Source organism: Mastomys coucha, unplaced genomic scaffold, assembly GCF_008632895.1.
Source record: "Mastomys coucha isolate ucsf_1 unplaced genomic scaffold, UCSF_Mcou_1 pScaffold4, whole genome shotgun sequence".
NCBI classification, from domain to species: domain Eukaryota; kingdom Metazoa; phylum Chordata; class Mammalia; order Rodentia; family Muridae; genus Mastomys; species Mastomys coucha.
Genome location: NW_022196910.1, coordinates 1,494,895 through 1,517,357, shown reverse-complemented (window position 1 = coordinate 1,517,357; position 22,463 = coordinate 1,494,895). Strand labels below are relative to the sequence as shown.

Below are 22,463 nucleotides of genomic sequence, written 5' to 3'. Positions count from 1 at the left end.
AAAAAAAAAAAAAAAAAAAAAAGAAAGAAAAAGAAAAAAAAAGAAAGAAAGAAAGGAAGAAAATGCATCCTGCTCTCACAGGGCCTGAGTTTGGTTCCCAGTCCTTGCACTGGAGAATCAAAGCCATCCATGGCTCTGGCCCTGAGGGTTCATTGCTGCCTATGTTTGCACACAACTTAAAAATAAAATATTAGCCGGGCGGTGGTGTCCCACGCCTTTAATCCTAGCACTTGGGAGGCAGAGGCAGGTGGATTTCTGAGTTCAAGGCCAGCCTGGTCTACAGAGTGAGTTCCAGGACAGCCAGGACTACACAGAGATACCCTGTCTCGAAAAACAAAACAAAACAAAAAAAAAAACAAAACAAAAAAACAAAAAAAAAAAAGCAAAGCAAAAATAAAATATTTTTTTTTAAAAATTTTGCTTTCAAGGGTTTTTCTGTGTAGCCCTGGCTGTCCTGGAACTTACCCTGTAGACCACACCTGCCTCTGCCTTCTGAGTGCTGGGATTAAAGATATGTGCCACCATGTTGAGCATAATAAATAAATCTCTACATTTCTAGAAATGTACAGTAAGGTCAATTGACACTACTCAGCTATGGAGGGGACTTCCAGAATACAATTCTCTGGAAGCATGAGCTAGACACACAGCACATGGCAGGTCCCTGGAGTCCATAGAGCCCTCAAGACAAGAAGCAGGTGGGTGGCAGGAAGGATGGTGTCTTAGCCACGGCTTCTATTCCTGCTCAAACATCATGACCAAGAAGCAAGTTGGGGAGGAAAGGGTTTATTCAGCTTACACTTCTATGTTGCTTTTCATCTCCAAGGGAAGTCAGGACTGGAACTCAAGCAGGTCAGGAAGCAGAAGCTGATGCAGAGGCCATGGAGGGATGTTCCTTGCTAGTTTGCTTCCTCTGGCTTGCTCAGCCTGCTCTCTTATAGAACCCAAGACGTCTCTATAAGGGGCCCTCCTAACTTGATCACTAATTGAGAAGATGTCCCACAGCTGGATCTCATGGAGGCACTTCCCCAACTGAAGCTCCCTTCGCTGTGATAACTCCAGCCTGTGTCAAGTTGACACAAAACCAGCCAGTGCAGATGGGATCAGTGTCAGACAGGCAGAGTTCCAGTGTGCGTAGACAGCATTGTGGAGCTGGGTGGTAGAAATAGCTGCCCCCTCCCTCCATCTTAACCTAGGGTGACCAGTAACATAGAATGGTGGACAGCACAGATTGTCTTAGGGGCCTGAGTCCTTGTCTACTGGAGCTGCTCAGGTACGTGGCCAATGTAGCTGGCATCTTGCTGTGTCTAGGCAAAAGGACAAGCCAACAACATTCACTGACACAGTACCTAGCCTCATCCAGGATAACAGTGACGTGGCTAGCCTCAGACACAGGCTGTGTGTGGGTCAGGGGATGCAGAGGGCTGAGCACAGCAGATGTCTCTAGTGATCTGGGTCAGATGCCTGAGTTGTGACTGGGCCACAGGCCTGTCACATACTGAGACCAAGACTACAGCAGGCCTGACCACACAGCCATGTTCCCAACAACCCAAAGGACACTGTTTTGGGGGCTGGGTGTAGGGGGCAGGGATGTGACAGAGTCTGCCTGATTCTGTGTCCTCAGGCAACTGGATGCTGGGGATGGCTGTAAATTGGTGCTCCAATGGCCTTACCTTCTCCGGAGACATGTTGGGGACAATGTCTTGTAAGTATCCCAGGGTGAACAAAGCAGTGGTCACAGAAACATCTAGGAACATGGGACATGCACCCTGGGTGGCCTTTGGGCCATCAGAAGGGCCACCTAAAACACCAACACTAGATACACAGTGTGTGCTAAGGCCAGATCCAGCCAGTCAAGGCCGGGCCAGGTGCCATCCATGCAGCCTGGGTATCATTACAGAAAAGACATATGGAGGGACAGGCTGCTCAGTGACAAGACCACACAGTGGAGGATTCCATGACAGGAAATGCCCAGAGGAGGCAAATCCAGACTCAGATGGCATATCCCCAAGGAGGTGAGGGGACAGGGTGGATGCTCATGTCCCCTTGTCCAGGGTCACTGTGACCTCATTGATTGAACACAGGCCAACTTTCAAATGAAGACCTACAAAACCTCGAATTTTGGGAAAGATGGTGCCTGTTGTATTACTTAGTTGACCATGATCTGATCATGTGATGGGCACAGGCCATCTCCATCCCATACCTGGGACGCTTGTGTCTCTCCTACATCACATTTCTCCTTAACTTGTCTGACACTAAAAAAGTGCTCTTCCCTCCAGCTCTGGCTACTAATCTCAAGGTCAGAGAAGTGAAGGAGGGAGAAAACTGGGACTAGCCCAGGGGCTTCCCAGGACTCAGTGGCACAATTCTTCCTTAGCCCACGTCACCCTCTATGAATGAGAAGTGGCATTACAAGAGACACCTATGGGAGCCGTCTCAGCACACACTGGTGAGACACAGGGAGATGCCTTCAACAGCTGCTCCAGCACGGTACACAGGGCAAGTTTGTCACCCTACAACTCGGGAGGATCGGCATGAACTGGAAGTCAGTAAGCCTCGTTTCAAACCTCCTGGAGGGGCTGTTCAGGAGACTAGTGTAAACAAAGTTGCTCTTATGTTGGGATCTACAACCATAAAACAAACATGGAAAGAGACTCAGACGGCTGTCAAAACTGTATGCTTTTCACTTAAAACAGAGTGGCTGGGGGACTGGTCAGGCGTGAAGTCCCTGCCTAGAATTCCCAAGTGAGTGGCTGGGAGCATGGCTCAGGAGTGGAGCCCTACCTAGAATCTCCCAGTGAGGGGCCTGGGGCATGGTCAGGGGTAAAAGGAGAGTTGTCCTCTGACTTCTACAATACAGTGGCAACACAACACACATCACACACATTCATGGAACAATAGGAAAACCCCATCTCAAAAGAAAAGAGAATTGTCAGCTATATACTGAGTCTGCTTTGTGTGTAGTTTCATGTTATCTTGTAGTACCTGGGCCCTTTGTGGTCGAACAGGCTGTTATCAAAGCTTGTCACCAGGCCATCGTTTAGGGTAGAAGTCAGAAACAAGGAGGAACAGCACACAGTATGGAGAGGACCACTTTAATCTTAGGCTGGCATGGAGGTGGGAGTGAGGCAGGTGGACCCCTCCCTGGGCTGCTGGGATTTGGCATGGTGGCCAAGTCTTGCAGGTGAGAGATACATTCAGTCAGGGCTGGACCCGGATTTTTCCAGAGCTGGGTATTGGGTGCAGTGACTTCTGGAAGCCTCAAAAGCTGGAGCTGGGGACAGTCACATCTTGCTACACCCTCCATGGCATGGCAGAGAGGGGCCTGCTGGAGTTTGGTCCTGTGGTCTAGGGGCCATACAACACATGAAGTTTTGCTATACAATAGGCGACCACTGAAGAAAGAAAGGTTCCTGTGCCACCTTCCAGAAACTGCAGACCCCAGGGTAGAAGCCACACGTGAATTCATTACTGGATTCCAGGGTGGACTGGACACTGTTCTCAGAGGGCGGCCACTAGAAACCAGTTCAAAGTAATCTGAAAAGTCTCTAGATTGGCTGGCTGACACTTGGGAGGCAGATGCAGGCAGATCTGTGAGTCCAAGGCCAGCCTGGTCTACAGAATAAGGATAGCCAGGGCTACATAGTAAGAGTCTGTCTCCAAACAAAATATTTCTGAATGGACTGGGTTTGGTGTCTTATATCTTTAACTAAGCACTTGGGATGCAGAGGCAGGAGATCTCTGTGAGTTCTAGGCCAGTTTCAAAACCCTGTTTCTAAAACAAAACCAGTAATGGAAAATAATGAAGGAAATGGAGGGGCTGGAGAGATGACTCAGCAGTTAAGAGCACCAACTGCTCTTCCAGAGGTCCTGAGTTCAGTTCCCAGCAACCACATGGTGGCTCACAACCATCTGTAATGTAATGGGATCTGATGCTCTCTTCTGGTGTCTGAAGACAGTGACAGTGTACTCGTATAACTGAAATAAAGGAAATGGAGCCAGCAGTCCTCACAACAGCTGGTCTGTGTACGCGTTTGTGCAGCTGTGCACTGGGGTGGACCATGGCTGCCTGACTCTCACTGTGTGCCCCCCGGTACCCTACGTCTGGCTCTCCCAGGCTCCTCCACACGGGTGTGGGTAGGTGGGGGTCATACGTGTGTACTCACTCTCATGCAGCAAACACTTCCGCACTGTATAGACCCTTACCAGTTTTGTTTTACTTTTTTTTTGTTTTTGTTTTTCGAGACAGAGTTTCTCTGTGTAGCCTTGGCTGTCCTGGAACTCACTCTGTAGACCAGGCTGGCCTTGAACTCAGAAATCTGCCTGCCTCTGCCTCCCAAGTGCTAGGATTAAAGGCATGCACCACCACTGCCCGGCCTTTTGTTTTGCTTTTTTGAGACAGGATCTCTTTGTGTAGCCTTGGTTGTTCTGGGCTAGCCTCAGACCCAGAGATCCAGCTAGCTGTCTGTCTCCTGAGCACTAAGATTAAAGGTGTGTGCCACCCTGCCTGGCTCCTTTACATTTTATAAAGACAGTTATGGGACCCTGGCTGGCCTGACCTTCCTTGTGGAGGTCAGGGTGGCCTCAAGTTTGTAGTAATCCTCCTTGTTGCTGCCTGCAGAGTTCTGGGATCACAGGCATGCAGTGTGTACCTTTCCTGACCTACAAAGGCCCCTCAGAACACCCAATACTGGAGTCCTGGCCTGGGGGTGCTGGAGAGAGGAGGCATGGCACATTAGTACATCCTTGGAGGTATGCTGGCTGTCTATGTGGTCACCCACACACAATGTGGCTGTAAACAGAAGATATCTGGTGGCACCTCCCCTTTCAGGTAGGCAAGTGAGGGACAAAGCTGTCAGGGTAAAGAGCCATGGAGAAGGAACAGGGTGGTTAACAATGGCTCCAGATCCTGCCTCCTATCAGAGGCCATGGTACAAACACAGTGTAAACCCAGTGGCTGAAAGCACAGTGTCCAGAATTCAAGTTCAGCCCCCGGGATGCTGGCAAGGGGACGGGTAGAGTCAGAGGGCTCACAGTCATCAGGAGATGGGGCAGAAGCTGTGGTCTTGCTACCCGTCAGTGGCATGAGGGTGTAATGTTCCTGAGACACAGGCTGCACATAGCTGTCTCCTCAAGTCTCTGCGGCCGGGGGCCCTCAGTGACACATCCGTGATGTCATCTCCTTCTGTAGAGAACAGGCAGGTATCAGAAAACAGGAAGCATATGGCAAAGGCCTCACACAGCCCAAGACATGGCAGATGCTGAACAGTGGGCACAGGTTGGTTGGGGGCAGCACCCTGTAATGGTCAGAGCCTGTGCCACTGATCTGGGGGGATGTGCTGTGATTGAGTCCACCCGATGCCTGGTCCTGGGCTGTGGACCAGCACTACCTGATAGAAAGGTCAGGAAGTGGGCAAGCCAGGAGCTGTGGTGACATCTGTCATGTTATTACTCAGGAAGTAGAGGCAGGAGGATCACGAGTTCAAGGCTAGCCTAGGCTTCATGAGGTTCTGTCTTTTTGTTTGTTTCTTTTTTTGTTTTTCTAGATAGGGTTTCTCTCTGTGGCCCTGGCTGTCCTGGAACTCACTCTGTAGACCAGGCTGGCCTTGAACTCAGAAATCCGCCTGCCTCTGCCTCCCAAGTGCTGGGATTAAAGGTGTGCGCCACCACTGCCCGGCTGAGATTCTGTCTTAAAACAACTACAAAAGCAGGCTGTGGGGCTGATGAGATGGCTCAGGGTATAAAGGTGCTTGTGGCCAAACCTGACTACCTGGGTTTGAGCACCCGGTTCCATAGGATGGAAGGAGAAAACTGACTCTTGCAAGTTGTCCTGTGACTTTCAGGTACATGCCACGCCAGCCATGTTCACACGCAGAAATACACAACACAGAAAAACAAAAATGTAATACAATTGAAAGTTAAGAAAAAGCACGAGGACGGATGCTCTGAAACAGGTCAGGGTTCCTTTGCCAAAACAAGTGTCTGAAGCTCCAGTTTCTGGGGATCTCACACCCCCTTCTGGCCACAGTGGCACTGTACACAAGTGCACAAGCAAGGAACACCTTACATAGAAAATAAAAGTAGACACTAGAGAGATGGCTCAGAGGTTCAGAGCACTGACTGCTCCTCCAGAGGTCCTGAGTTCAATTCCCAGCAACCACATGGTGGCTCATAGCCATCTGTAATGGGATCCGATGACCTCTTCTGGTGTGTCTGAAGACAGCTACAGTGTACTCACGTACATAAAATAAATAAATTAAAAAAAAAAAAGGTAGGCTGGGCGGTGGTGGTGCACACCTTTAATCCCAGCACTTGGGAGGCAGAGGCAGGCAGATTTCTGAGTTTGAGGCCAGCCTGGTCTACAGAGTGAGTTCCAGGACACCCAGGGCTATACAAAGAAACCCTGGCCTAACAAGACAAATAAACCGACAATAAGTGTAGATTGCTGTCTGTAAGCCGATGAGGGCAGGTGAAAGATAAGGCCTGTGATTGAGCAGTGGAAAAAGGTGGTGGGCTGAGAGTTTTAGAGACGGGTATAGAGAGACAGAGAAGTAGATGGAGACAGGGTGACAAGATGGAGAGAAAGACGAACTGGATCCATGTGGCTTGAAATAGCCACGGGTAGCTACGGATATCATAAAAGAGTAATGTAGGACAATTTGTCCAGTGTAGGTGGGCAGCTTGCATCAATATCAATTGAATTTTGAGTTCTTAGTGTGGGCATTTTGGGGATTAAAATTTTACTGTTATAAATCTGACTGATAATTTACAAGCCTCTAGAGTTTTCTTTATATGGGGCACAGGGTTTAGAGCAAGTTTGTGGCAGACTAGCTGCAGGGGACAGATGACTGGGAATGTCAGAGTGGTTCAAGTGTGGATTGTTTTTTTTTTTTTGTTTTTGTTTTTGTTTTGTTTTGGTTTGGTTTTGGTTTTCGAGACAGAGTTTCTCTGTGTGGCCCTGGCTGTTCTGGAACTCACTCTGTAGACCAGGCTGGCCTCGAACTCAGAAATCCACCTGCCTCTGCCTCCCAAGTGCTGGGATTAAAGGCGTGTGCCACCACTGCCTGGCTGCAAATAAGTCTTAAAAAAAAATAAAGAAAAGAAAGAAAGAAAGAAAGAAAGAAAGAAAGAAAGGAAGGAAGGAAGGAAGGAAGGAAGGAAGAAAGGAAGGAAGAAAGAAAGACAAAATATTTTAAAGCAGATTGTGACCAGGCATGATGGCACAGACCTATGATCTAAGCGCTTGGGAGGCTGAGGCAGGAGGATCACCTCAGGTTCCCAGCTAACTGTGGACTATGTGCTGAATCATAGGCCAGTCTAGGCTATAGAATGGAAAAGGATAAAATCAGAAATTCAATTAATCAATCATTCAGTCAGGCACCCCTTGTTCTCCATGAGGTGGAACACAGACTACCAGTTCTTCTTTTGTACTGCTGCCTGGGCCAGTGCCCCCACTATGGTCTGCTCTGTCCTCACTGTGAGCAGCAGGGCTGGGATGACTAACATGGCACACCCCTCCCCCCCCACCAGTGTGGTGAACTAGAGCATCTAGGACTCTTGTGTTCTGGAGGGCAGGCACATGGGACAGGCTATGTGGGAGATGCCTACCATTAGTATATGAGCCTTACTAGCACGGGAAGCAGAGATCCTGTGGGTACCAGGTCCTGTGCCTCCTCAGCTAGAGCCATGACACTCTGTCTCCTCACCAGTGTGACCCTCTGGCTGCTGGCCCAGAATACAGAGTAGTGGTGGCCTGGACCCCACCCAGGCAGGAGTCGTGGTGCCCGCCCCTACTCACCAGGGGCTCCAGCTCTTTGGGGTCGATGAGGCTGAACTCGGTGACAAAGTAGTAGAAGTGCTTGTAGCAGGTGTTCACGTGTGCCTCGGAGCCCATCTGGGCGATGCGGTCAAAATGGTGGATGTACACATGCACGAACACTCGGAACAGCCGTGACAGGATCTTGCGCACTGCCTGCAGGAAGGTCTTGGGAAATGGTGTGCCTGGAGGTGGGCAGAGGGAAGGAGACCTGTCAGGGCCCACTGGCCTGAAACTGCACACCCCCACCTCAGCCCAGGCAGCCTAGCCTGAGGTATGCTCCATGCTGAGCCACAGAGGTGGGAATGGATGAGGCTCAGAGAGCTCAAGGCGCAAGCTCGGGGTCACACAGCCTGTGTCTAGGAACCAGTTTCCTGCCAATCCAAGCATCAGTCTTCATGGAACGTGCCTGATTTTTGCCTGTGGAGCCTTCCTCTCTGTGATGAGTACCTTGCTCTGCCCTTTCCAAAGCCCCAAGGCAAGCCTCCCAGGCCTGGCCGCTACCACCCTGTTCCTGCCCCACTCCTGGGGTTCTATAGTCCTGAGGACACCAACCACACAGCATGTGTGTTCCACAGCCAAGGCCGCTAGTGTCACTGGATGTCCCCAGGGCCAGAGCTATAGAAAGAGTGGGTGGGCAGGCTAAGCTTCTAGGACAGTGGTTCTTACCCCTTTGGAGGCCACGTATCAGATATCACACACATATTACGATTCATGACAGCAGAAAATGACAGTTATGAAGTAGCCACAAAGAACCCTATGGTCGAGGCTAGCACAACATGAGGAACTAACTGAATTAAAGGCTGCAGCTTTAGAAAGGCTGAGAACCACTGAGCTAGAAAGGTTGCTATATCCTGGGCCCCAAAGTTTCAGAGCATGTCCTCTCAGAGCAGAAGGGAGTCTATAGGTGGGTCAAGGTGAGGACCTTCAGCTGGGGTCATCTGGGATCATCCAGGGGTCAGTGTCATCACAGGGTGCTGGGAGGGAGGTGGGAGGGTGTCAGGCAGGAGGCTGGGGACACCATGCTGCCAGCTCTGAGGACAGAGCCTAGCATATATGTGTGCTACACATACACATCCATACACATAAAATATCAGGAGACATGGGGTCCTGGGGTGGCTGAGCCCCTCCTGGTGTGAGTCGGCAAGGGTGTGGGCCTGACTCACCAACATTAGTGGGGAAGATGTCCTCATTGTTGATCTGCACCTCGATCCAGTCCATAAGCAGGTCCATGTATCGGGGTGCGGACAGCGCTGTGGGCTTCCGGAAGCGCTGCTCGTCCTGCCAGCGATACTCGTACTTGGGGCCCCCAGACATGACTGGGCATGACTGCTCGGTGCAGCCATCGCTGATGGTGCCGTAGATGAGGTTGACGCGGTTGAAGAAGTCCACTACATGCACGGCCACCCAGTCATTGAGATCCTCACCCGGTGGCAGCTGCACAGCCAGCCGCAGGTCCAGGCCCGCATTCAGAGATGCCTGCGCACGCTTGTGTAGTTCAAAGCGCTGCGTGCCAGGCTCGAACTTGCGTTTTGGCCTGAATGTCTTGTCCTTGTTGAACACTTGTTTCAAGAATGGGTTTGACATCTTCTTAGTGGCACCTGATTCTCAAAACTGGAAGCAGAGAGTGTGGTGCGATGGTGGCCTGTGCTGCAGGTCCCCAGAGGTCTGAAACCAGAAAGGACAGCATTAGTGCTGGGCTCATGCACAGACTGTCATCTCAGCAACCAGCAGGCTGAGGGGAGAGGATTACAATCTTACACTGGTCTGGGCCACACAGGAACAACTGGGAGGCTAGTCATAATACACACTTATAACCCTAGTACCCAGGAGGCTGAGGCAGGAGGATTGCCCCAAATTCCAGACAAGCCTGGGATGCAGGGTAAGGACTCGGGACCTGTGTAAGCATAGGGACTTTTCTGAGCTGTTCGAGAGCCAAACATCATGCTTGCAGACCTCCGGCAGGAAACAACTTCACCCATGAGGTCACATCACACAAAATCATGGTCTCAGGCGTGCCTGTGTTCTCCTGAGTCCTGACATGGACCAGGGACTGCTGTGACTGCTGTTTCAGGAAACATGGGGGAGTATGTGGAGGTGACAAGAACAGGTGGTGCTGCCTGCAGCAGGAAATGCCCAGGCCCCCAGCACCTCAGGATGTGACGTGACTCATGTGAGCAGGGGTTCTGTACAGACTTAAGGGAGAGTCCGCACATGAGGTCACCCTGTCCGGGGTCAGCCTTCATTCAGGGATAAGTCTTTTCTTCCAGGAACTGGGGCTAGAACCCAGACTTCAGCCAAGTCAGTGTGCCTCACCCCCTGCCGGGAGGACCCACAGCACCATGCTCCGAAATGGGCTAGGCCATCCGGGTTGGACCTCATCCCCTGCCGGGAGGACCCACAGCACCATGCTCCGAGATGGGCTAGGCCACCCGAGTTGGACCTTGGGGTGTAGCTGTGAGATGAAACAAGGGTGTTCAGGAAACTGAAGAGACAGCGCAGACAGAAGGGGAAGTTGGGATGGGTGTGGCTAGCCCCTCCCACCATAGGCAGTCTCACCTCAGACATGATAATAACTTGTGTGTCTTTTTTACAGACAGGATCTCATGTAGCCCAGGCTGGCCTCCAAGTCACTATGCGGCAGAAGATGGCCTTGAGTCCCCCACCCTCTTGCCTCCACATTGTGAGTGCTGGGACACCAAGAACCACACCACCACGTATTTAACCCTCCCAACACTCCCATCAATCCGCAGCACTTCTGCTTTTTTTTCTTATATAGTTTGTGGCTACCATGTTGTGCCTGCAGGCCCCTCAAGGAGAGTGGACAAAACTGGCACCTCCACCCAGAGCTATGACGGCCCTGACTACAGAGCCCAGCTTTAGCCCAGGGTCCTCAGATGGACAAGAGAGAGACAGAGAGCCTGGGCTACCCACATGCTGGCTACAACTGAGACTTGCACAGGAGGAAGAGTCTGATGGATAGCTAAGTGTGGTGGGACCAGACAAAAAGGGACACACTATGGAACTTCGTGACAGGAAATGTCGAGACGTGGGGGCTGGGGAAGGACATCATCGTTCACAGGGTGATGGAATGTTTTAGAATTAGAGGTAGTAACTGTACAACTTAGCTGGAACTTAATACTGTGCTCTGTGCCTTCGACCTGCGAGTGAGCCCCAGGGCACGCAGATCAGGAAGTCATGAGAACAGAGCACTCGGCCTGCTCACTGACTCGCTCACTGGAGACAAGAAGCAGAGATTGCTTCCCTGGGGCTGATGCTGGGTCGACTCCAACATTCCCAATTTGACTTTAGAGGCAACACTACTATGGGAAAAAAAATCTAGGAAATAAGACGGTTTCTATAAAGCAAGTGTGGCTCAGGTCCAGGTGCGGGTAGAACTAGGATTCGAGGTCATTGTTGGCTACACACCTATTTCCAGGCCAGCCTTGGCTACATGAGACCCTGTCACAAAATCAAAACAAGAGCTTCCTAAGTGGTACAACCTGTGACCACAGCACACTGGGGCAGAGGCAGGTGGATCTCTGTGAGTTCAAAGCCAGCCTGGTCTACAGAGTGAGAGCATCGATAAAAACAAATGGAGGTTGACAACTATATGACAGTGAGCCCATGTGGGGGTCACTGAGGACACCAGTCAAGTACCCAGAGGCAGGAGCCCATGGGCAAAGAGTCTGTGGACATCAGGTGGCCCAACTTCCCCACAGTATGTCCACCGCACCCCACCATTGCACACCTGACCTTCCCAGCCTTCTGAGGAAATGCGACCTCCATTCCAGACTGCTCTCCAGCCACAGTGGCCATTGAGCCTGATGCTTCATGCAGGAAGCATCCGTGGCCTCGCACCCAGTACACGCTGGGTATTACCCAGTTCTGGACAACCAACTACCTGCACCCCCATGATCCAGGGTCCCCTGGAGAGGTGGCATGACTGCAATCCCTTCCCCCCAAGGTCCCTCCATGTACAAAGCTGACAGTTGGCTAGTTTGGCGCCTGTACAGCCTGAGGTGTCAGACACCTCAAGAAACCTACTGACACGCGCTCCCAGGGCTTGCCTGGCTTCTGTGTCTTCCTGTTCAATCCCTTAGACAGGCAGGCCAGCCTGGGGCCTCCCTGAGAGGCAGTTACTCAAGACAAGCCACCGGTTCTTCCTTTCCTATCTTTCTGAGGCAGGGCCTTGAGTAGCCCAGGTTGGCCTTTACCCCTGGTCGTCTTGCCTCCCCAGTCCCACACGCACAGCCTTGGTGCCCTGGTCGTCTAGGGCTTGACAGCACAGCAGCCAGGGCAGAGCAGTGTCCACAGACCTTCACTATGACTGTTCCCTGTTCCGCATTTGCAAGCCAGTCCTCTGCGCACACTCTACCATCTCTGAACAAGCCTCGGATTACTCGGCCAGTGGCTGCTGCTGGGGCAGGCCTTCTCCACGCTGGCTGTCCATCTGTCTCAGGGCTTTCCTGGGGAAGATTCTGGGGATTCCCTCCAGTGCTGTCACCAAGCTGTGTCAAGCAGGAGCTGAGGCCACCATGGGGAGATGTGAAGAGTCCACTGGGGATGGCCTTAAGGAACTACAGGCAGGAACAGGCCTCTCAGCTGGGTCTCACCCCGCAAAGGGGTGGTGCCTCCAAGGACCTACACCAACAAGGCTCTGCAAGTTCTCCTCATTGGTCTGGTTCTTAGGTTTTATTTGAGACTCCGTTCTCCTGCTTCAGCCTCCCACCGGCTGGGATGACACCACCATGCCGGCCTGCTGCAGGTCTTCTCCTCCATTTCCTGATGATGTCCTACACTCCCAAGACTTGTAGACATGGAAGTGGCAGAAGGCTTCTGCAGCCCCAATCACACCCCTGTGTCCTCTTCGGAAGAGGGAAGGTTTTTGATTTTAAGGGAGAAGCAAATCTTTTTTCTTTCTTAAGACAGGGTTTCTCTGTGTAGCCCTGGCTGCTGCCTCTGCCTCTTGAGTGCTAGGATTAAAGGCGTGTGCCACTAGTGCTAGTGCAAATATTTTCTACAAACCATGGGGATGGGTAGAGTTCCTATCAAAATCAATTGCCCTTTGTCACAAACATTCTCCAGCACAGAGACCTAAGCTGGCCGCGGCCTGTCACCCTCCTCCCTGCAAACCCTGGTCACCATCTGGGCACCTCCTCTCAGGTCCTCTTAGTTGACTTCCAACAGCTGCTTGGAACTGGATGCCAGCACCTCAGGGTCCTCTTCTCTGGGCTGTCCCACTGCCAGAAAAGACATGACAGATACTTAGAACCTTCTAGAAGGACACCATGAGGTAAGCTGAGACTGCTCTTCTACCCCAGCACCCATAGGCTCCTCTTCCTCCCCGTCTGAAAAACAGAACAAGAAAACAGAGCTTTACGTAGTAAGGACCTGACCCCTCCCAAGCCAGGGTGTGGGGATCAGGAGCCCAGGGTCACCCACTTCCTTCCGGAGGTTTCCACATCCGACTGTTGCCTTGGGGACAAGGCCTGAGCTGGTTCCATGTGCTCACTCTGTGGCAGGGCTGCCCCAGACCTGAACAAAGCTCGGCCTCACCTCCACACAGAAAGGGTCACTGGGAGTGGCTTGGGGTCAGTATCTGAATGTTGGTGTTCACACCCACCTAGCACCCAACAAAGACAAAACAAAGCTCAAGTGAGGCCTCTGCACACCTCTGCTGACTCTGGTCACTGGTGACACTGTTTCTGAACCACATCCTCTCTGACAATGACCATTTTCTACAAGGCAGTAGGCACAGATCTATTTTGTAGATAAAGAAACTAGGGTCAATTCTCTTTTTGTTTGGGGTCAAAGTGTAGCCCAGGCTAGAATAGAACTTCATAGCTTCCCTATTGTTTATTTGGAATTGCTTACAATGGTGTACATTCTAGTTTTCTGACCTACATACAGAGAGAAGGAAAAAAAAAAACTATCATCCGATAACCAAAGGAAAGGGCTAGAGTCCCACCTAGAATCCCCCAGCGAGGGGCTGGGGCGTGGTCAGGGTGATGCTTGGCTGGCACGTACTCAAGGGTTCCATATGCCAGTCCCACTTGAGGAAAGAAAAGAAGGATTACTCTGCCATAGGATGGTCCTCAGAAAGGGGAAATGTGCCCTCCGGGGGACTCAATTGCACAGAATCTTCCTGCTCTAACAGGTTTTGCCTTTTCTGGTTAAGACATCTGAAGCAGGGCATTCTGAGAAAGCCAGGTCTATTCCTGACTGCTGGGGATTCCTGGAAACTTCCCTCGGTGAAACCACACGTTCAGAGTGGAGGGGATTTCCACAGCCCAGACAGGTCCAAGTGTCTCCACGGGGCGCTGGCTGCAGAGATGACCCAAAGGGACTTTTCAAAGTATGAGGGTCCTGCAGGAAGTTCACGTGTGAGCTGGGCTGTCCCACCTGCTGAAAAGCTCGAGGTCACACGCCGAGGACCTGAACTGGCACTCTGTTCTGCTCTAGCTTTTAGACGGTGCCTCAGGATCTTCCTGACAGACTTGCCGCACCACGCCTGGCTTCTGAAGTGGCAGTTTGAAAGCTTTCTGAGAAATGAATAACTGGGTCTTATGGGTTTCAACATGGAGGAGGAGGGTTGGAGGGAGGGGCCAGTGAGCCGGCGCCATGGATGAAGGCATTTGTCACTGCCTAAGAAACGGAGTGCCACAGGAATCCACTAGACTCTTCCCTCCCACACAAAATAAATGAATATGTAGATAAATGCAAACTTCTTTAAGGTTCAAATAAAACCCCACAACACTGCATCATGGAAGGAGAGAGGCATGGTCACACTCCATGTGCCTCAGATGCCATACTGCTGGGAAGCCCAGGGTAGGATGGCAGACACCAGGCCCTTCCCCCAGGGAGCCCACAAGGTAGGCAGTGTCTGACACCCAGAGTAAGCCCTAAGGACAGCTGCAGACTCAGGTCATGAAGCGGTCACCTCCTACTCACTCAGCCTTGCTGCAAACTGAAAACTGCCTCTACAGTAGCACTCAGGAAGCTGATGCAGGAGGATTTCAAGTTCAAGCTATGCCTGGGTCACAGAGTGAGTCCATGGCAGTCATAAGAAGCTCTGCTTCAATTACAGTGAACTTTATTACGTCTGGGTGTAGTGTGTGGGAGGCTAAGAGTCTGAGCCAAGCTGGACCCCCAACAAGGCAACACTGTCTCTCTCTCTCTCTCTCTTTTTTTTTTTGGGTTTTTTTTTTTTTTTTTTTTTTTGGTTTTTCGAGACAGGGTTTCTCTGTGGAGCCCTGGCTGTCCTAGAACTCACTCTGAAGACCAGGCTGGCCTTGAACTCGGAAATTCACCTGCCTCTGCCTCCCAAGTGCTGGGATTAAAGGTGTGAGCCACCACCGCCCGCCTAACAATGCTGTCTCTTTAAAATAGAACGATTCCATGCAAGGCTGTACAGCGAGGCTGTGTCTTAGAAACTAACTGAACTAGAGTCTCAGGCCCGCACTGCTGAGGCAAGAGACCTGACTCCAGGCTGTAGGTCAGATGGAGAGAACCAGCTCCCAGACATCCTGTGTCATCTACACATGAACAAGTAGGGCACATGCATCACACAAACACACACCCAATAATAAATAATTTTAAGTTTCTCTCTCTTTTTTTTCTTTTTGAGACAGGGTTTCTCTGTGTAGCCCTGGCTGTCTTAGAACTCACTCTGTAGACCAGGCTGGCCTCCAGCTCAGAAATCCGCCTGCCTCTGCCTCCCAAGTGCTGGGATTAAAGGCCTGTGCCACCACTGCCCAGGTATAAAATACAAACTTTAAATTAAAAAATAAGCCCCCTGCCAGTGGGCAAAGAGACACCCTGTTGGTGGTGGTGTTATATCAGGGGCAGGCCTTTGTTCATCCTAGCTTGATTGCCTGGCTTGGTGGTCAAAGCTGTCTTATGCCTAGGACTCATGAAAACAGAACCAAATCAAATCCAGCCCACGCAGTGCAAAATACCATGCCACCCACAGACCTGCCCTCCAGTGCATGGTACTGTAGCCATAGACCCCTGTTTGGTTCAACACAGATGAAGGATGTCACCCAGGGGCCCACCCTTCATGTGGCCAGCCTGCAGGAGAATCACCACAATGTGCCAGTATGTGGTGGTCAGATGGGGGAAAGAGAAGTGGAGCCGTGTGAGCACTGTAGAGAGAGATTAACCTTGAGTCAGAGGTGGAGAGCTGCTGTGAGGGGCCAGCCCTGCCACCTGGGGCCATAGTTGAGGTCCCAGCCTGAGAAGGCCACATCTGAGTCTGTGGCTCTACAGTGGCAGGGTTCGGCTCACACTGCCACTAGAGAACAGGGGGATGAGCTGCTGGGGACCATGTGGATGTCCAGGGGCCATGCATAACTGGCATGTTCCAGTAGGCAGTGTTCCGTAGAGCTTTGGTAGAGTGGGCCCTGAGCCTAGCCCAGTGGAGCTTGCCCTGGTGGTAGAGGTATGGGTAAGCCAGCCCCAAGAGCTGAGCGTAGAAGAGCCGACCCTGCCACCCATCTGCCGTGAGGTGCCACAGGCGCAGAGGTGATACCCCACCTCTCCCTTCACCACCTGTGGCAGTCAGGAAAGCTACCCATAGGGTCATGAGCTCTGGTGAGCGGGCACAGGTGAGCCAGCACTGAGGGCATGGGGGAGCTGGCCCTGCCCCTCACTGCCATGAGATAGTGCGGGTGCAGATGATGCCTCCCCTCGCCACCTGCAGTGGAGAGGGAAGTGGTGGGTGGGGGAGAGCAAGGTCACTAACTAGCCCTACAGGACCACTGGTTGCAGCTTGCCTGTGCCCCACAGTGAAGCTGGGCGTGGCCTAGTGGAAACTCCTTCCTGGTCGGCCCTTTGTTCCCTCCCCAGCACCAAGAAGGACAAATACCACTAACCAAAATGTTAGTGCGTCACACTTAAGAAACAACTAGTGCTAGGGGTACAGGGACCAGGGCATGAGCACATGGTCCATAGTGCATCACACTTAAGAAACAACTAGTGCTGGGGTGCAGAGACCAGGGCATGAGCACACGGTCCTGTAAGGCCTGGGCTTCGGGGTCACAGGGCACGTCACAAGCCTCTGGAACTGCAGTCCCCTGGGGATCTGATGGCCTCTGCATCAGCCCTGCACATACATGCAGGCAAACACTCACACCCATAAAATAAAAATAAATTCATCTCTGTTTACATGACACAGGCTCAGCACTCACCCCATAGGCTCATAGGAAGAAATAAAACACAAGGTCAGGGGATCCCAAGGACCCCAGGATGGAAAGAAGAGCTGGTTCCCCTAAAGGTGTCCTCCAACCTCCATAAGCTAACCATAGCTTGCACACACGTGCTAAATAAATGTGGTGGTGGTGGTAGTAGTAGTAGTAATAATGAAAACATTTATAGCTGGGAAGTGGTAAAAAAAACAAAAAAAAAGTAAAGAAGCCAGGCAGTGGTGTGCATGCTTTCAATTCCAGCACTTGGGAGGTGGAGGCAGACAGATCTCTGAGTTTGAGGCTAGCCTGGTCTACATAGCAAGCTCCAGTTCCAGGACAGTTGGGGCTACATAGAGCCACATAGAGAAACCTTGTGTTAACCCCTACCCCCAGAAGAAGGGAATCACCACACATTTGTGTAATGGGATAAATGTCATGGAAGCCTCTGGAACTCTATGAGAGCCAAATACATAGTTTTAAATTTTCTGATAGCCTCATAAAAGATAAAAAAAGATGAAATGTATAGTAACATTCAGATTTCTACTAATTTATGATGCACTTCTGCCCCGTTGTAAACCCACCATAACTGGATATATCCATTTCTGCAGTTCTAGTTCTTGGGAGGCTGAAGCAGGAGACCTTGAGTCCTGGGCTACCAAGGGAATAACAAGTCAGCTATGGTATGTACACCGTAAGATTCTGCCTCAACATAAATTTAAAAGAGGAGCGGGAGCCATAGCTCTGTGCGTAAGAGTGCTTGGCTGCTGCTCTCTCAGATGCCTGGGGCTCAGATCCCTGCGCTCATGTGGCTGCTCAACGAACGTGATGCTCTCAGAAGAGCCTCCTGTAGGCAAGGGGCACACATACACACACAATAAAAACTACATTTATCCTAGGTCAAAGGCATGCCATCCATAGAACCTGAAGAGCACCCCCCAGCCAGCTGCTGAGTGCACTGCATGTCCTGGTCTTGGGGTGACACAAAGTGGGGGGGGGGGTTCTGCTCATTCCAAGTCTCTGGTCCCAGACAGATAACATTCAATTCAAACATACATTCCTATCACTTTCACTTCATCCTAACACTGAAATTAATTCTACTTTGGGGCAGTGCTTATCATCCCCCCCCCCCATACTGGGGAGGAATCCAGGCCCATACACACCTTAAATTGATGTTCTGCTGCTAAGTCCTCACTGGGGGATTCTAGGTGAGGTTCCACCCTGAACACGCCCCAGCCCCTCACTGAGGGATTCTAGACAGGGGGTGGGGGGTCCACCTTGATTACATCCTCAGCCCTTTTGCTTATTTATGTATGTATTTATTTAATATATGTGAGTACACTGTTGCTGTCTTCAGACACACCAGAAGAGGGCATCGGATCCCATTACAGATGGTTGTGAGCCACCATGTGGTTGCTGGGAATTGAACTCAGGACCTCGGGAAGAGCACTTAGGCCCCTTTTGCTCTTTTTTTAAGGTGAGATTTCACTAAGTGTCCCAGGCTGCCCTTGAACTTAAATGGCACTGGAATGGATCAAAATGGAGAAAGGACAGACATCAAGAAGCCCTAGGGGTGGAACTCAGTCTTGTCACCTCTGCTGTTCACTGAGTTCTAAAATCAGGGGCGGTTAAAACCTGGTTTCCGGAAGTTCTCTGAGCTGTGTCTCAGGTTATCTGCTCCTGTCTTTGTCCATGGTTAAGTTTGTGGTCTCTTTTGCATCCTGCTGTCTCCAGCTAGCAGCTCTCTGAAGCCCCATCACGTCCATAGCTAGTAACTGCTTCCTCCATGTTGAGGGAAGCACTGACTGACCTGAGAGTCCTTACTGTCCCTGGGTCCCCTGACACTCCCACCCGCTCGTCCCTGAGCTCCCAACTCCACAAAATGGTAGCAAATCAGAAACCAACGTTACGCGGGCTCTGGAACAAGTAAAAGGGACCCTGCCTTATTCTAAGGAGCCTAGGGAAGGGGTGGAGGGAGGAGAAGGGAAAAAGCAAAGGTATTGGCGCATGCCTTCAGTGTCAGCGTTCAGGAGGCAGAGGCAGGGTGATCTCACTGAGTTCCAGGATAGCCTGGGCTGAATATAAAAGGAAAGAAGGATGGAAGAAAATAAAGAAAAGAAAAAGAAACTGAAGCCAAAGTTAACTTTCCGTGATCTGTTTTTGAGTCTCCCCTATCCAACCTTTTCAACGGCTTATTTAGGGGAGGCTGAAGGGGCAGAAGTGGGGACAGAACCCAGGGCTTTCTACACACAAGGCAAATGCTTCACTCCAGAGCAAGAACTCAGACCTTCAATAATTTTTTTTTTAAACCAGAAACGTGATCATTTCAAACAAATGAGTCAGCGAAAGACGGGATGGAGGATGGGATCCAGCCGCTGGAGGCTAGCCTGTGCTATCTGACCTCTGATATTAAACATGCTTTTGATCCTGATCCACGACGCTCCCTTTCTCGCTCCTTCTGACAGATCCAGCTCCCCGGCGCCCACTTTCGGCCCGTCGCTGGACACTGTCATCCTAAGGGATGAAGTCCCGCCGCCCGCCTTGGCCCTCCGAGGACCCACCTGGCCGTCCGGAGCCGACTCCCGCCTCGCCGCGTCTCGGGCCGCGCCCGCAGAGGGACACGCCCGCGGAGGGACACGCCGCACGCCCCGCCCAGGCCGCGCCCGCCAGCCGGACTTACTTCCCTTAAAGGGAAGAAGCCCGGATGGAGGCGTGGCGCCCGAGTTCCGAGGATCCCCGTAGGGAAGGCAGGCAGCACTCCGCGCCCCCGGAGACCAGGATGGGCGCTGCTCATTGGCTGGAGTTGTGTGGATGAGGGGCGGGACGAGCCCGTCCTCGCTGGCTCCGGAACTGGCGCCAACCCGAAGCGCATGCGTCAGGCGCTGTGGATGGGGTGGAGCCTGGGGGCAGACTGGCATTAGCAGTTGCCAATTGTAACAGGAGTGGGGCCAAACCTGGGGAGAGCCAGGAGACAGGGGGTGGAGCCATTCGTGGGGCGGGACCAGGCCTGGGACTGGAGTCTAATTGGGGCGGGGCCAGGCATGGGCGGAGCCATCCAAGGGACAGGATCTCAATTGTGGGCGGGACATGTCTAAGTGGGGCAGGACCAGAGTTGGAAGCAAGATCAGGCCGGGGGCGGGGATGGCGCGGCCGGGGTCCACAGCGCGCGCTGTTGGTTGGTGCGGCGTGACGGGGCGTGGCACGGGAGGCACCGTTGGTTGGTCCGCGGCTGGAGGGCGTGGCGTTGGCGGCGCCGATGTTTGGGCACGGCCGGCTGGGCCAGGCCATGGCCCAGCTGCTGTTCCTGGGCATGACAGCGGCTCTGGCCCGGGGCTGCCTGCAGTGCGACCCCAATTTCTCGGAGAAGTTCGCCTTCTACCGTCACCATGTGAACCTCAAGTCGTGGTGGGTGGGTGACATCCCCGTATCGGGGGTGCTGCTCTCCGAGTGGATCCGGAACACGATGAAGGAGCTCCATCTGGCCATCCCCGCCGAAATCAGTGAGTGGCGGCAGAGCCCATCCCAGGTCAGAAGAGCAGCAGGGACCCGGGCAGGGCCACTCATTTGCTTCCTTTTCCTCCTGCCCTTAGCCCGGAAGAAGCTATATCGAGTGGCAGAAGCCGTGTACCAGAGGATGGACCAGCTGTACCAGGGGAAGATGTACTTCCCAGGTAAAGAGGGAAACTGAGGTGGGCTGGTGCAAGCTGCCAGGCACCTGAGCTTGACTGCTCTGCTGTGACTCCCACATCAGGGTATTTCCCCAATGAGCTGCGGGCCATCTTCCGGGAGCAAGTGCGCCTCCTCCAGAACGCCATCATAGAGAGTGAGCAGTGGGCTCCACAGAGGGGACAATACTCATGGCCGCTGGCACTTCAGGGCTGGGGGGCACTGGAAACAGGGCTCAGGAAGGAGTGACTCTGCAGAAGGCCCTTTCGCATAAATGGTCGCCAGCATGCCCATCACTCCCTTATTTCTAGTCTCTTGGTGGCACCTGGGAACATTGTAACCACCCTTCTCTTAGGTTAGCCCTATCTTTCGCTGGGGCCTCCCTGTGGACCCCTTCCTACACCCATGAAACTCATGTAGCACATGCCTGCAATCCCAGCACTCAGAAATGAGGGAATGAGGCAATAGTATTGCCACAAATAACAAGGTAGCCTAGGCTACCTTCTCTGTGCCAGGGTGTCCTGGCCTACAAAAACAGAAGTGGGGCTGAGGTGTTGAGCTCTGGACCTTGTCAGAAGGCACTGTTCTGTTATGTCCTCCCCTCTCCAGGCCGCATCGACTGTCAGCGTCACTGTGGTAAGTGAACTATGGTCCACACTAAGGGTCACAGTGGTAGTGACCCAGGCTGGGAAGGGCCCAGGGGAGCCTGGGACTGCCTCTCATGTATTGCAGGCATCTTCCAGTATGAGACCATCTCCTGCAGCAACTGCACAGACTCCCACGTTATCTGCTTTGGCTACTACTGCAAGTATGGCTCATGCAGCAATCCCACTGCCCCTGAGGTCTTAGGCAGGGAATGGGACCTGGGCCTTGGGGATACCCCGCCACCAAGCCTTGTGTTTCCCCAGGTCATCGACACAATGGGAGTCAGCTGTACAGGGCCTTGTGAAATACATGTGAGCTGGGGCTTATTGGGTGCCAGGACGTGGAGAGGGGGACACTAAAGGAGGCCACTTGGTCCCCTGACTCCAAACCTCCTGTCATTGTAGAAACACCTGGCACAAGTAAGTTCCTGCTGGAATCTGAGGTTGTGTGTGTGCGCCTTATGGTGAGGGTTTGAAGCTTGCCAAGACTTAGGAGGACCTTGCCCACACCCTTCAAGGGCCTCCAAGCTCAGCTGGAGGAAGGGGGCAAATCATCCTGGCTAAAGGGTCTTCATGAGACCTACGTTTCCCTGGAGGGTCTAACTGGAGTCCCATTCTATTTCAGACAGGATGTAAAGATGAGGTAAGACCAGGCTGTCCACTGGAGAGGGGGGAGTAAGGTCGGGGGGGGGTATGGGAAGTGGGGGGGGGACATGGGGAGTGGGGAGAGGCATGTGGGTGAATAAGAGCGGGAGGGGATGCTGGGCAGGACTGTATGCCAAAGGGCACACTAGCCATCTGAGGTGACACCTGCCTGTGTGGTGAATGCACTGCCTGAACCATGCTGTCTCTTCCCTGCGGCCTCAACTTGAATGTGCAGAACTACCCCAGCCTTGTGAGTGAGCTGGGGACTAACACTACAGAGAAGCAGGTGGCCTGTGGAAAGCATAGAATTCCAAAGTCAAGTGGCCTCTTTGCCAGATTCCCCCATGCCCTATAGAGGCCTGTCACTGTGGGTGTTGGGGAGGGCCCATGACCCACTGGCACACTTTAGGAATTAAGAATAGGCAAGGACACCAGGCGGTGGTGGCACATGCCTTTAATTCCAGCACTTGGGAGGCAGAGGCAGGTGGATCTCTGAGTTTGAGGCCAGCC

At 52.3% G+C, this 22,463-nt stretch overlaps 2 protein-coding genes and 1 long non-coding RNA gene across 6 annotated transcripts in view; 2 read left to right on the top strand and 1 right to left on the bottom strand.

Annotated features, from left to right (window-relative positions):
- The window catches only part of LOC116076071, a 3,936-nt gene extending 1,418 nt beyond the window's left edge, over positions 1-2,518 (top strand). Inside the window, exons 2-3 of the long non-coding RNA XR_004112801.1 lie at positions 1,622-1,702; positions 2,375-2,518. This is a non-coding gene — a long non-coding RNA (uncharacterized LOC116076071). The remainder of the gene's footprint in view (positions 1-1,621; positions 1,703-2,374) is intronic.
- A 1,878-nt stretch (positions 2,519-4,396) lies between these two features.
- Positions 4,397-19,733, bottom strand: Mob3a (MOB kinase activator 3A). Of its 2 annotated transcripts, none has more exons than XM_031349649.1 (5): positions 19,560-19,733; positions 12,970-13,056; positions 8,980-9,481; positions 7,796-7,998; positions 4,397-5,182 (listed from the first exon to the last, which is right to left on the bottom strand). In XM_031349649.1, exons 3-5 carry the CDS (start codon positions 9,398-9,400, stop codon positions 5,153-5,155), a joined length of 654 nt encoding a protein of 217 aa, XP_031205509.1. In that variant the 5' UTR covers positions 9,401-9,481; positions 12,970-13,056; positions 19,560-19,733; the 3' UTR covers positions 4,397-5,152. The 2 variants fall into 2 exon arrangements, with proteins under 2 accessions (XP_031205509.1, XP_031205510.1); XM_031349650.1 differs by lacking the exon at positions 19,560-19,733 and adding an exon at positions 19,400-19,530.
- Positions 19,734-20,179: 446 nt separating this feature from the next.
- Izumo4 (IZUMO family member 4) overlaps positions 20,180-22,463 on the top strand; it is a 2,882-nt gene continuing 598 nt past the window's right edge. Inside the window, exons 1-9 of one of the 3 annotated variants that reach the window (XM_031349646.1) lie at positions 20,181-20,498; positions 20,589-20,669; positions 20,750-20,821; positions 21,274-21,300; positions 21,397-21,472; positions 21,573-21,620; positions 21,714-21,728; positions 21,934-21,951; positions 22,189-22,203. In XM_031349646.1, the coding sequence (XP_031205506.1) occupies positions 20,255-20,498; positions 20,589-20,669; positions 20,750-20,821; positions 21,274-21,300; positions 21,397-21,472; positions 21,573-21,620; positions 21,714-21,728; positions 21,934-21,951; positions 22,189-22,203 (596 nt within the window). In that variant the 5' untranslated portion in view covers positions 20,181-20,254. Of the gene's footprint in view, positions 20,499-20,588; positions 20,670-20,749; positions 20,822-21,273; positions 21,301-21,396; positions 21,473-21,572; positions 21,621-21,713; positions 21,729-21,933; positions 21,952-22,188; positions 22,204-22,463 lie in introns of all 3 variants that reach the window. The other 2 variants (XM_031349648.1, XM_031349647.1) reach the window with 2 other exon arrangements.